The sequence below is a fragment of the Athene noctua genome, chromosome 21 (genome assembly GCF_965140245.1).
Source record: "Athene noctua chromosome 21, bAthNoc1.hap1.1, whole genome shotgun sequence".
Lineage (NCBI taxonomy): Eukaryota > Metazoa > Chordata > Aves > Strigiformes > Strigidae > Athene > Athene noctua.
In genome coordinates, this window is record NC_134057.1 from 11,907,485 (window position 1) to 11,922,332 (window position 14,848).

The window sequence follows — 14,848 nt, forward strand, 5'->3', positions numbered from 1 at the left end:
TGTACCATCACCACCTCGGACACTCAGATCTCCTCTGTCCTGCCAGGCTTGTTCCAGTAGCACACAAGATATACGAGTACTGTCTACATATCTTTGCATCTGGTTAAACTGCAGCTGAGACCAAGCAAGGCCAAGAGTAAAATCTCAACATTGCAAGTCATCTAATTGCATCAGCATACCCTTGTGGTGTCAGTTTTAACAATTCCTCAGGCTCAGCGAAGCGTTTACCTGAACACCACATTCAGAATGCCGGCTGCGAGACTGCACTGAAATCCACAGCTGGCTGGTCAGTGCTGGTGCCAGCCACTTACCTGTACCTCACGATACAACGCGTTTACCTCTGCGATACACCAGCCATGAGCCAAGGGACCCATGGCACGAGCCGAATCCCAAACCAGAATTTACACATAATTTGCATACACGGAGATATAACACAGCAAAGTCCCTCTGTATGCAGACGAGATGCTGGGTCCTCCATTGACGTCCAGCCTCGAAGCACAGATCCTTTCTCCCCGAGGTGACAATACAGCATGAAGGATCTTGAAACCAGCACCACGCAGAGAAGGTTTGTACCCGGCACTGGGAGTTACATGGAAACTTACCTGGACACTTGTACACAATACCCGCGCTTAATCCTTCACAAATTCTCTTTTCTAATCCACAGTTAACTGACCTTACTCGTGCCTCCCTGCTCAGCACATCCATCGGTACAGAGTACATGCTCCCTTCGGAAGTGAGAGATAAACGGTTACCCGTCGAATCCCTGATGACACACACCCACTTTTACAGACTGATACCCGGCTTAATGCAACTAGCAGCTCCTCCCAGCTCAGCCGCCAGAAAAACAGAGAAACCCAGATTATTTCTGGCTTTCTAAACTTGTCAATATACTGTGTTATCATTTTTTTTTAGTTTCCATAAGTTCCTTCACAAATGATTAGTAGCTTCAGGCAGGGAAAGCAGAAGAAACCAAACACAGAGGAAGGTCACCAGTCACATGTATTAACACTCTTTTATCCATTTTATCCACATAGTTCAACAGCATTACTTTTTTGATAAAGCACTACAGGCAATTAGCAGCACAAATAAGTTAACCACATGGCAAATCTTAGTCTTGCCTTTAAAAATAATGCAAGTTAATCCAACACAGTTCATTGTCAATAGAGAAAATGCAGATAAATTGGAAAAATGACATACTGAGAAAAGTACAGATGGCAGCACTGAACCAAGATGGTAGCTAGGTCACAAACCATCTAGGGATAAATCTCTCCCTCCCACTAAAGCAAAACCAAACCATATCCCCCAAACTGAGCCAAGATGTTGCAAGGCAGCCTGCAACAAGTTCATCAGATGCACGCTGACTTCATTTAAGAGGGACGTTTTCCTAAACAGGTACAACCACTGGCAGAGCTTCCTCCAGGAAAGAGGAACCTCTGCTTCATCCATTACTCTTCTAGCACTTACACATCAGCTGTTTCTATAACACTCTCTCTCCTGGTGCTCCTGTCTCTCTTCTCCAGAGGTGATAAATGACTCTTCTTCCCAGCTAAAAGAATCCCATGGAAAGTGCTAAAGATCTAAAGCCACTTCATGCCTCAGGATACTTTGCAGCATCCTTAAAAAGGACAGGTATTTCACAAAGCAAACAGAAAGACAAGGTCCCAAGAGCCAAGCCTTTACTACATTTGAAAAGGTAAAATCAGAAGAGGATAACAAAAAGTTGGGGCAGGATGAAGAACAAAGGGATTCAAGGAGCGACACAACAATGGCAGTAAACATTAAAAGTTTCAATGCCTGTCAGAACAGCCCCTTAGCTCTTCAGGGATTTTCTGAAGGAGTACAGATGAAATATTTTAAATGCTTATGATTAACAACAATATAATTATTAGATAGAAATGCTCTGATGGTACTGGGGGTGATTGTGATCAGAACCCCTAGTAACAGATTTCGTGTAAACAGCAGCATAAAACCATCCAGCGTGCTGTATCACCAGAAAAGGATCTATCTGCTTCATACTTTAAAAAAGGAATACAGGGAAAATGGAACTTTATTTTTTAAACATATATCCTTTAGAACATGTACATTCTTTGCTCATGTCACTGAACATTTATCCTCTTCCAGCAGGACAAGAGTGTTACAGGGTTTTTGAACAGATGAAGAGCAGCTAAACAGTAACTTAGGCTAGGACCACCCATGCAAACACTGCCGATTTGTTTTCCTTGGCTGTTCGCTGCTGCAAGACATTGAGTTGCAGGGGACAGCCCACCAGCTGCGCATTTTGTGCGCTGTGCACGAACTAAGGAACTTCGCCTTTTTATTCTTCACAAACAGGAGAAATACTAAATCGTTGCAGTCTTGCTTATACTGCCCATCAGCAAAAGCAGCTTCTGCGGCTTGGAAAAATCCCAATGCATCTGTTACAGCGCACGACACAAGGTCAGAGTCAATTTAGTCAACTGGATCCTGTGTCCCTGGAGTCGCAGGCACGCAACCATCTCATGGCAATGACGAGGCAGCGTGCATCAGCACAGTGACAATAAAGCATGCGCCATCTTCTCCAACATTAACAACTGCTCAGAGTACAGAAAACTGAATACATTTCACATTGTAGTTGTTGCAAGGAGATACATAAATTTTAATAAGATCCCGTTCTTGAGTTACTTTATTGCTCTGCTCAATTAAATGTTATTTAATGATTCACTGCTTACAAGGGTATTATATATCATTCATACTCCACTGACTTCAGTGAAACTTCTGATTTTTCCAGAAAAGATAACTAGTTCTAAGGAAAAATATTCATTTCCTATGTAAGGCCCAAGTTACCAGCAAGTTAAATGGAGTGACTAAATATAGCAACTGCTGCATTATCTCTGCCATTCACGCATGGGGAGATCCAGGTTATGCCACTGATACTGGTTTAGCTGCTAAGCAGCCTAAGAACGAGGACTATTCCATGTAATGACAATTTCCATCAAAACTGCAGCAACCTGCCTACTGTACCCTCTCAGGGCATTTTATTTTCAACTGTATCCATCATAAATTAGTTACAGAACAAAAGACAAAGCTTCTGGATCATCAATTAGGCAGTGTAGGTGAATTGCGGCAATAGTCATGTTTGTTGGTGTATTGTAGCAGGGTATTCCAATACTCACTCACCTTCATGCTTCATCCCTTAACACACCTTAACTCTACTCATTCTCAGTGTAAGAAATGAGTAACACTGATGGCTCCTTGTCTCAGGCACTGACTCTTTGCCCAGAATACTTATTTCCAAAGATCACTGAGGCTTTTGCATCTCCTTTTATCTGGCAGTTAAAGCAATGTTTTCGTCCTGCAGCTGGGACCACGTGCATGAGGTCAGTCTCCACAACTCAGCTTTCAACTGCTACCTGTAGCACCAGAGTAACCTGATCAGCCGCGCTGGCTGTCAGAGGTATTTGGTTTCATCTCCAAATTTCCCATCAGATAAAAATAAACCACTCAGCCTGCAAGTGCAGTTAACCCCTTGAGTCAAACAATGATAATAAGCTGTAGATATCCCCATGCTATCTAATGCTAACAACACAAGTTTTCTCATTAAATAAAAGCTGCTTCTTTCAATCTTTGTTTTTTTTCACAAGCTCGGTGCCTCACATGAGCATTACCAACAGGCAGCCTGTTCTCAACTGACAGGAAACAACACAACGAGTAGTTTCGCAGTTTGCAGGAACACTGCGATCATATTTACTTACCTTTGTGCTGGAAATTTAAATGAAATTGCATGCATCATCCCGGGTGAGACACGGGGGAGCAGGCAGGCGTGTGCACTAATCCAGAGCAGGTGCACTGCCCCCCTGCCCGTCCAGTGCTGCCCCCGCAGCAGCCAGGGAGCACAGGCGAGGAGGCAGAGAGGTCTGCACCCCCTTCCAAGGAAGAAATAGTTGCTGTGTTACACACTACTGAAAGATATTCCCCAGGGAGCCGAGGAATCCAAAAGCCTGACAAAAATTACTGTAACTGAGAATCTAAGGCATAGAGAGATTAAAATACCTTGCCCAAAGCCTTTCTGGAAGATCGCATCAGAGATGGAAATTAAATCTAGCTCTCACAAGACTTTTTTTTTTTTTTTTTTAGGTACTAGAAAGTATAAAGCATTTCCTTATCACCGGAAATTTCATAAAGCTTGGCCACTCTAATCACAATATTTAAATCCACATTTTTAAGAACATAGTGTTCCTTGAACACACACCTGGTTTTAACTTAATTACATCCGAACCCTACATTAATTGTTGCGTTTGCAGCATTTTAGAACAGATATGCCACGTCAGTATGCCTGCATTTATCTCTGCTATCCACACAAAGATACAGACACCGCAGACCAAAGCCAGCAACAACACTGAAGTACCAGGTATTTGTGTTTGGGAATGCACAGTATTCCATGTTGTGTGGAACATAAACCTAGGGAAGGGGGTGTGAGGGCATGACAGCACTGAACACAGCACTCAGTGTGGTGGATAAACTGAATGCGTAACTCCTGCTCACTACGTCCTGCACGTGAGAGCTAGGGGAGCTGGTAGGAAGTGGATTTCAGCGGGACGTGGAAAACCAATGTCCACAGCCCCTGACCTGCTGGGCTCCGGGACTGGCGGCCACAGGAGCTCCTGGAGGAAGACACTGTCACCTGGTTCACAGGAGGATACACAAACCCAGGGGCAACAGATCCCTAACAGGACAGTAGAAGGGCTGGGTAGGTAGGTATATACACCCCAGTGGTCCTTGACAGCCTACCAAAAAAACCCCTACTACACTCAACTGTTTTCCTTGGCAAAGGCACACTAAGCTAGATGTGCGGTTCGTGTACATCCCACCTGTTCCCCGGGGCACCTCCACAGACAGATTTTCCTATCTACATGAGATTTTAGTTTTACCTACTGTGGAAGGAGTTCAACCTTCACAGGGAATCCAGGCTTACAGGCTTTTCAAGCAAAATTTCTGGAAGATGACCATGGAAATGGAATTCTTAAGGCAACTGAGTCCACAAATGGAATAAAAGCATCAGAAAGAGTGTTCTCTGAATCATGTACAAACAAGGCTAAGCTCTGCAGCATCTATATGTTGTTATTCTTCATAATTGGAAAATACTTTTCCCACTAATTGCAATTATTATCTACACTAGAGAAGTAAACTCATGGGAGAGGCTTTGCATAAGTGTCCCTGATTCCATGGGTATGTGCTGTCACCTGGTCTCTGTGTACAGGGTGAGGATTTGTACTTTGCTATGTCTGCACTGATGACTCCATATGTGCTTACACTTCCTAAGTAAGTCTTCAAAAAGACTGGAAGAAGGTTTAAGAAGCAAAAGCATTTCACTTTTGAGTATGATTCTGGAACTTGTTTTTTTGTATCCCACAGAAAATGACCTCAAGCCTCATTTTAGACTGCTGTCATAATATTTTCATGCTCAAGACACACGATTTCATTAATTTCTATATCATCAAAATCTGTTGCAGTATTAAATAAGACAATCAGAAAGCTACTCATATGAGAAGACTACTCTGAGCCAAGACTTCAGGGGTTGGCTTTATTTCAAGTCTTAAAGAGATGTCTTTAAAAAAAACAGAAGAAGCTAAAATGCTCAAAATAAAGTTAAAAAGTCAGCTTTGCCTCCTGGGTAACACTTTCCTGCTTCCTATGGAAAGACTCACTCTAAGAATCCTATACATACTCCTCATCCTGTTTCTTTTATGTCTATGCTTGTCATTCAATCTATATGCCTCAAGACTGCTGTTTACAATTTCCGTTAAGCAGTGGAACTGGGATATTTATGCAGAGCCTTTAAAGTAACCCTTTCTCAGCTGTGCTTGTCCACGGAGTCTGTGAAAACACTTGCTTTGATTCCATTGGTACTTTTAAAGTTTCATATAAAGTGAAGTGAAACGCTAAACTTCTGGAGATCACAGAATAATTCTCTAGAGAACTCTTCTAGAGGAGGGACCATTCTCTAGCTATGCCACACAAGTCCAAAAGTAGTAGAAAAAAAACCCCTCAACCTGCTGGCTGTGCTCTTGCTAATGCAGCCTGCCACACAGCTAATACTCATCACCATACTGGTTTCATGACAACTTACACTCAACTTGTCAACAAAATCCCCATATCACCACTTACAATCACTAGGCTATCATATTTTTATTTTTAAAATCTAAAAAAAAAAAAGAAAAAAAAAAGTAGAATTCAACACAGGGAAAGGACACACATTAAAAGTAATTTTTTAGTGACTTCAACATAAATTTGCAAGGTTTTTATTATATCATTTTCGGTTGTATTTCATGGTTTATGCAAGCTGTTTTTACACAAATGATGCAGGAACTCTGCTAAGGACAAGGGAATTACCTACAGTCCCGACGGACCACGAGCTCAGAGGTGAAGCAGTGACCTGTTAAGCCCATCATTCCATCAGGCTATGAATACATCACAGGGCAGCAACTGAGTCAATAGAGCATCATCTTTTCCTTTCCAAAATTGCAAGAAGCAATTATTCATTCATGCTTTCACTTTTTTCTAACCTGAAGTTAACTTATTTCATAGAATCACAGATTTTTTCCCTTTTTTAAAAAGTATTCCCCTGACTTGTCTGTTAAAAGCTAATGAAAAGGTTCATATTAAACCTGTAACATTTGAGGTTGTAATCAACATCAAATTCTGAAAAATAAAATAATTCTAATTTTAAATTTACTTTCCTTTACATGAAGATAGGCATTAATTCTTTCCTAAAATCTCATATAAAATACTATTCCTCAACTTTCATATGGCCATACAATCTTTATATTTTATTTCATTAAATGCCAGTAAAATACCAAAACATCATTATGTAGTCTTTAAGCCCCCCAGCAGTGTACAAGAGAAAATTTAAATCTTCATATAATTTCAAATGTGATCAGTAAATATAACAGGCCCCCAATCCTAAATCCACTGATAGAGATCACAGGAGTCTTCCCATTAATGTCCATGTGCTTTGGGATAAGGAACCAAGATAAATATTAGCAAGTGAAAGGAAGAGAAATGAAAACTTACCCATGAATTCAATTCCTAAATGGTCTGCTATACCCAAGAAAGCATGTAAAAGAAGAAAGAAAAGAGACAGCAATGTTAGAAAATAGACTAAAATGTCTCCTTGATCATCACCGGCAGCACCCAGTACTCACAGGGCAGAGCTGCAGGACAAGGGGCTCACTCTGCGGGTACTGGTCAAACCGAAACCCCTTCAAAGGGCAATCCTAAGACAGGAATTCAGGGCACTGAGCTGCCCCTGAAGGGAAGTCATTTGGGGAAGGACACAAACATCTTTACTCATTATCTATATTCAACGGAGGTGCCTCCAGCCAACCACTGACAGCAATGTCATTTCCTCCTGACACTCCTCTCAACGTGCTCACTCCTACCATTGGCTAGACAAAGTTCTTGCTTCGTTTTTTCTGACAGAGATCAAAAGCTAATGGTTTTGAATGGAAGGTTTTTACCGAGTGTTGTAGCTCTCACTACAGCCCAGCGGCCACACGTGCCCCCAGTGTGACTGCTATCTGCTGTGTAACGGAAAACCTGCCTTCAGGTGGCCCTGTTCCTGCTCAGCCATCTGACAGACAGGATGCAATAATTGCAAAACATTTACAACCGAAGCAAGAATTTTAACATTTTTATAATATTGACTGAATTTACATGGAGTTCAAAAAATTCCAGGACCCTTTTTTCACATGACAAAGTAGGTGATACGTCACATGATATGTCTAACAGACATGTTTTAGTGCAAAGCAGGTTTAGATTTATATAAAACACTAATTTTAAGTTGATAGGAAGTACGTTTGAGTTGGTATGTGATTCAAGAATAACAGACTCTCCATCCTGCATGGAAAGGGCAACAGAAAAAATATTAACTGACTTTTCAGGACTGAGTGTGTAAGAAGTAGTAGCTGCAAGTCCAAACGGAAACTGTGGAAGGCCAGATGTTCAGAACGGCTGCAAAACACATTCCTCTTCTATGCTAGACTTGCAATATTTTTCTCTTCCATGGGCGAATTTGCATTATGAAGAACAAAGAAGGATTTTTTTTTCTAAGGAAAATGGAGCGTTTCCCTTTAAAACATACTAAAAGCCAAGTATTTTGTGTTTATCTTCCTTTCAATTTATAGCCACATTTCCATAATACAGAACACATTAATACATGATTTTGACAAAGTTTCCAAGAGCAGTGTTTGCAGAGAGGAAGGCAGCAAGGAAACAGCAGGAGGGTTACAAGAAAGACAGAGCAAGACGGATGTGTTGGCTCATGCCTGGGGTAGGAGGTACTACTGGGAGCTGTGTGAAACATTCAGTCCCATTAACTAACATACTGCAACTTTCAAAAGTCCACTTAAGAACCATACAGCAAAGTTAAAAGAAGATTTTCCAACATAAATCAACTGTCATTTTAAAGACTTTATTGTACGAATTGTCAGCCCTGGTACCTGCGACAAGAATGGGAAATATTTGGGTTTCTGTTTAAAATGCTGGGAGCCATTCACCTTTTGCAACCTTTCAATCCTTCCAGCAGAAGGCACCAAGTATTGGCTTGCTTAGTTCACTTTGCATACAAATCTGTATAACAGTTGCTAAACTCCGTATCTATCTTCATGCAGAAGGCACAATACGCTTCTCAAAAGAACAGAAGTGAGATGATGCTATGCGGTATAAATGCGTTATTAGCATGGTGTTAGGACAGGCACATTATGCAAGTCTAGTGACACCCCAATCAATCTTTCCTTCTGGTACTAAATACATAACAAAACCAACCATACATATATTCTATATCACCATTTCTAATCTGTATTCTTGCATTCTTGTACGAGTATCGTATAGAAACACCCCTGGTGCATCTGACACATGGACGTAATTTTTATAACAGCAAGAGATCAGAAATATCAAAAGTGCATTCAACATGCTGTATTTACAGAGATTTGTAACTTGGGTTTTTTCCTCTAATTTTCTGTATTTGTGAAACTGCAAATACTTATCTGCATGCAATTCACACCTTGCATCCTTCTGTAAACTAGATCAAGAAGCAGTCAACAACTGCTTGCTTTAAAAAATGATGACAGATATCAAAGCACCGTAATCTTGTCTCCAAGGAGCTTTGGATATTCACACATGAGGCAAGATCATGCAGTATCATCTTTTTAAGTATATGCAGAATAGCTGAAAACACAATCCTCCTTTGCTGGCTGGGCTATACCTGTTCTCTACATGTTTTCCATTTGCAGGCTGCAATCTCCTCACGGAGTTCACTAACGCAGGCAAAAGCCACTTTCTCAAGAAGCGCATACAAAATACACTATTCCTTTAAGAAGACAGAAAAAAAGCGTTTTAGTTCATCTTCGAGGGGCTTATACTTAAGTGAGAGTCAAGGGTATCTGTGGCCTTCCTGGGAAACGTGGTCAACTGGAGAGGGTGTAAACTTGCCAGGTCATTTATATTGAACATCTCACATGTCTGGAAAGCAACTTCAGCGAGCAGCGTAACATGCACCTCAGACAACGCTCATTCACCCACACTGCGATGGAAGATGGCCAACAGGACAAACCCTTACAGTAAGATATCCAAGCTGCCAATTTATACCACCAAGCACAGCTCCACAAGCGAGCAGCTGTCTGGGAATAGAAAACGATAAAACTACGCAGTGGCAGCGGGGTGGGGGCCAGGCTGAGCCCCTGGCCACACAGTGTGAATGCCACAGGCGTCCCCGTGCCTCGGGGACTGCACCTGGAACAAGCCTTCAGAGCACATATCATGCAAGTGCTGCTCAAACGCAGTAAACCATGGTTGGTGGTTTGTTTTTAACTTTTTTCCCACCCTCCCTCTTTTTAGGACTGCAAGAAGACAGTCTGTGACACAACCTTTCTCACCGTCCCTCCCCTCATTCTCTGGTTGGAGTGTCAAGCCTCTATGCTTAAAAAACAAAAGACATTCTGATCCTAGAAACAGCAGCACTGCTTGGGCTGCTCTGAGACTTCAGAAGCAAAAAGGAAAAAAAAATAAATTCTTTTAAGAGCCTGAATGTACTTACATTTCCGTCCTTGCCCTCCACACTGCAGAAATTCAGCTGCACTCACGAGTTACCAAAACCCTAACTATGAAACTTATTTTCCCTAATACAAACATGGCTCCTGAAGCATTGGTGTTTACCAAAGTGTTCAGCATCCCGAATCGGGGACACAAGGCAAGGGAAAGGTGCTAGAAGAAATGTCAGCAGTCATTAATCATATCTGTTGTTTGGCTCTTAACATGTTTATCACTCGAAGACGTTTACTTCCCTAGGTACCAAAACAACAAAATACTGCAAAAAATAAAGAAACCCAAACCCCACAGCTTTGCATCTGAAAAAAATCAGAAAAGGGGAGAAAATGGCTGCTTCGACCATCCGGTTCTTTACCTGAGCTGGCCTGTAACACACCTTTTCAGAGGGCACAAAGCAAATGCTGCCTCTCTTGGAGTAAGGTCCCGCCGTTTCCCGCAGAGGATGGCTGGGGTCCCCCACAGAGGATGGCCGGGGTCCCTCACAGGCAGGAGGGGTCCCCAGAGCTGCTGCCCCTGCCCCGTGCCCAGCACGTGCCGGGGCAGGGAAGGGGGGCTGGGGACAGCACGGGGACAGGTGGTGCCCCCCGTCGGGCTGTGCCCCTCGGGGACCAGCCCTCAGCACAGAGGTCACCCTCACCGGCACTGCTGCGGTGAAGATACAAGATTTTGGAAGCTCCAGTTCTGGAGATGGCTTTCCTCCCTCCTGACAAGCCAGGGACTCTGCCAGCCCGTCTGGGGCAGACGGGCACGGCGGAGGGGATGCACGGCGGTCTGAGGGGACAGCCAGCTGTGGCGGCGACCCAGGACCGAACCTGAGGTGACACAGGGCACTAAAGGGCTGTTATACTGCCGTACACTTGTCACATATAAACGCTAAACACCCGCAGAGCACTTCCTTGGGCACGGCGAGTGCAACGCCAAGTCACTCACCATCAGGCGATGCAATTTCTTAAGGACTCAGCTCAGCCCAAATGTACATGAGAGCGATTAATGTGCTGAGGCACGGGCGCTGCTCCTCGAGATGGGCGTCATTAACCAAATAATGCGGCGGTATTTGTTTTTGTTATTGTGATTTCTTCTTTCTTTCTGGTATTGTTATGTTCTTAGGAACCAATATATTGCTCAGACAGGAAGATTATTCACTTTTATATTTTATTTTATGAATATTTCTGTATTTTGTTGTTGATGTGGGAAAAATACCGTGCCTTATGGTCCTTGCACTCTGTGAATTTGTTGCTAGTATTAAAGCCATTTTAATTTATACTTTATGAATACATACACATCTGGGAATACTTGATAACAAGCACAAGAAAAAATAAATTTGCAGTCACTAACAGATTATTAGTGCCTCACAAAGAACATACAGCCCTGTGTCTGGATTCTGGTTTGCTGGGGCTTTTTTCTTAGTCATATTAACATGGAGGCTTTTACCAAGTTAAAGACAGGTTTAATTATCCCAGGTACATTATAAACTACACTCTTAATAGGAATATAATCTCAACATGTAAATCACTGATTTATAGAATAAAAATCTTTGACATCAAAATACTCATTGTAGACCACTGCAGACATTTTAATCTGTTCTAAGGACAGGTTGACTTTGGCATGAAGGAGACAGCTTCAGGAAATCAGTGCAACGGCAAAGTAGCTTGGTCTGCAAATGAAATTTATCTGTTCCAATAAACTTGTAGGATTTGCTAAATTGTCCTTGGTAGATTATTGTCTTGAACAGAAAAGCAACATGATAATATGCTGCACACTACTTTGGGGCAGCTCAAGTTCTCTGAACAGATTATCTGGTTGGGAAGAATAGGACAAGGTTTAATTCTTAAGTATTAGACGTATCAAACTTGGTCTGAAAGGAAGAAATATCCTTCCATTCAAAAGGCAGCTAGGTCAGGATTCTACCTAAACACACAGACTGCTGCCATCTTTATCCATTACGTCCTCTCATGTTTGACAGCAGTTATCAGCCTATTTGTGTATTTAATGAAGTTAAACCGTAACTGGTTACATATATATATACACATATGAAATTGTATTAATTTTTGAATCCTCAAGTGTATTATTTTTTGGTGCCTCATTTTGCATGTGAGCACACAGAGATATGGGACAAGGGATTCCTCTGTTGAGCAGGAAGGGTACATTGCTCCCGCTTTCCCGCTGCCATCCACGGCAGGTTATCAGCAAACGGGCCCAAGACTCTCAAGAGGTTGTTGGTTTGGTATCTTTTCAGTATCAAAAAGAAAAATCACCAGCGTGTATTAATGTATTTTACAAATGTCAGTTATTAGAAAGTACAAAATTTGATTTTGCTGTTTGTTTTAGAGAGACTCTGGTGATTTTTTTTCTCTAATTAATTTACACAGAAGTACTCTTCACAATATTTTTTTAGGGTGTGGAAGAAATGATTAGGATGGTTCAGGAGAATCAGAGACATAAAATCAAGATAGTTCAACTACTGATTTTTCAAAGCATCTTCACTGAAAGACATGATAGAAATTTCCCTCTGTGGGACATTTAAAAAGGGACCAAACCAAATCCTGAGAATGACTCTGAATAGACTAATACCTGGTACCTCCTTTTACCCTCTCTGAAAAAGAGGGTTATTAAAATTTTTCAAGATGTAAAATTTCCCTGGCAATAGACAGGCTCATCACTACCTGTTAGCTTGTAAGTACACAGACTCTATCAGTAATTTGCCCAACCTATGTCAAGATACAGTGATGAAAATCATAAATACACACATCCCTTACACGTTACTTGATCAGTTTTCAATGAATTTATAAATCTTGGTTATAGAAATGATAATTTAAAAAGAAAAAAAGAAAGAAGGCCACATTATAAAAAAATGTTACAATCTGATATATTTTCAGTATAAACAATGACAGAAGATTTACATTCTCCATGTATATTGATAGGGTTAATTTTATTTTAAACCAAATTAAAATCCTCAATCCACACAATTAAATATTGAAGACAACATCTAAAGGGTAATTGTTTTATCCATTTCTTTTTAAAGAACAAAAATGGCAAAGGAGAAAAAAAAAACAGACTCGCTGTGAGTATTTGTATGGCTCTGGGGAGGCTGTAGTATAGCCTCGGGACAGACCCCCCCCATCAATTCCTTAACGGAGGAACATTTGAAAAGCATTCAGCAAAACCTGTTGTTATATAAATAATACACAGTGCTGAATAATGGAATAAACTATTGATTTTCTTTCCCTTTGTTTGACAAAAATTCTTGATTGTGGTTTATACCACCGAAGTTGAAAGACTCTAACTTTTGAAAATAAATAATAGCATTGCTTCCATCTTCCCAGATTCAAGACAAGTTGGAAATTTTAACTACTTACTTCATCTGCAGCAAGCAGGCTCACAGGATTCGGCTTGTCTCTATCATTTTTAAAACCTTAAATTATAATCTCTACAGCCAACAGATTCAGTTACTTCTCTTTGAGGTACTATGTTGGCTTTTAATGAAAGAACTTCAGTCTCATCAAACAACGTAAGCAATCTCTACCTGATATTCATGATATTGTAAATCTGCAGATTTTAACCCTAGGTTCATTTTTGTTGCTGTAGCTATAAATTCAGCAGAGCAAATAAACATATCTAATTTCAAACCTATGGATAGCCTGTTGAAATTACTCCATTAAACTTATTACATGCCTGAAGAATGTGTTCAAGAATTTTACCAGATCCAGGCCAGAATGTTTAGTGTCAGTCAAAATTCTCTAAATAACCCATTGTTTTCATCAGTGGGAGGAGTGAGTGGGTAAATATTAGATGCTGCCACTGTATGCAGATATATTTTTTCATAAAACAACAGAACTGCTGAACACCTATGAAGACTTTAATTCATCCCAGAATACCAGCGAGCAAACAGTAAGTCCACACTGAATGCTCTGTCTCCAGTCAGACAACTTGAAGACGCTTTCATATTTTATTTGCTAAAAATGTAACGCTGTTTCCGTGAAAGTTGGTTAACTGCATCAAATGAAAATGAAGCTGCCTGAACAGAGCCTTGTAGCTCATGGTGACAAGGTTGTTTATGAAGTTTTTTGTAAATACATGTTGAAAATGATAAACCAACCCGATTGCTCGGAGATCAGCTTCCCCCCTGCCCCCGCGGAGAGACTCAACAAACGCTGCACATGATACCCTGGCTACCTGATCACTGGTATCAGCAGCAACCGTTATAACCAATGATCCCAACAGATATTTCTAGAAAAATCAAGATTTCTCTGATATTCTGCAGTTTTGACAGATCAGTAAAACCCCGTGTTAGCACTGTAATCACAAAAAAGGTAAATTTTCTTCTTTGTTCCTGTTCGTTACTATCATCTCCTGTCAAGTTATGGTTTTTTCCTTGGCTCCGTCCACGGCACTTGTTTCATATTGCCATCTAAAAGGCCGATCTCACATACCAGGTCTCTGACTGTGCCAAGAACTACACAAAGACAAAACCCTGACGTAGCTATTTGACCTACTTTTACAATTTTGAACTCTTCCTGGCTTCTGCAGCAGCTACGACAATGACTACAGCTGTCCCCCGGTCGCAATCACATCGCAGGTGATTATGGCACTGTCACAACTGAGGAACTCTCAGGAGAATTTGGCTATGAAGCAATATATTCTTCCATCCTTCTCTGTGCCCTTAATGCAACGGCTCCTGCAGAGCTGAGACTTGCACTGCATAAAATCCTGGTCCTGCCTCTGACATCTACTCCACGTTCGCACCGTGGCATCACGCTGCCTCTGC

At 41.3% G+C, this 14,848-nt stretch overlaps 1 protein-coding gene across 2 annotated transcripts in view; it reads right to left on the minus strand.

Moving 5' to 3' along the window:
• The window catches only part of NRG3 (neuregulin 3), a 363,575-nt gene that overhangs the window by 61,529 nt on the left and 287,198 nt on the right, over positions 1–14,848 (minus strand). Inside the window, exon 4 of one of the 2 annotated variants that reach the window (XM_074924288.1) lies at positions 7,051–7,074. In XM_074924288.1, the coding sequence (XP_074780389.1) occupies positions 7,051–7,074 (24 nt within the window). Of the gene's footprint in view, positions 1–7,050; positions 7,078–14,848 lie in introns of both variants that reach the window. The other variant, XM_074924287.1, reaches the window with a different exon arrangement.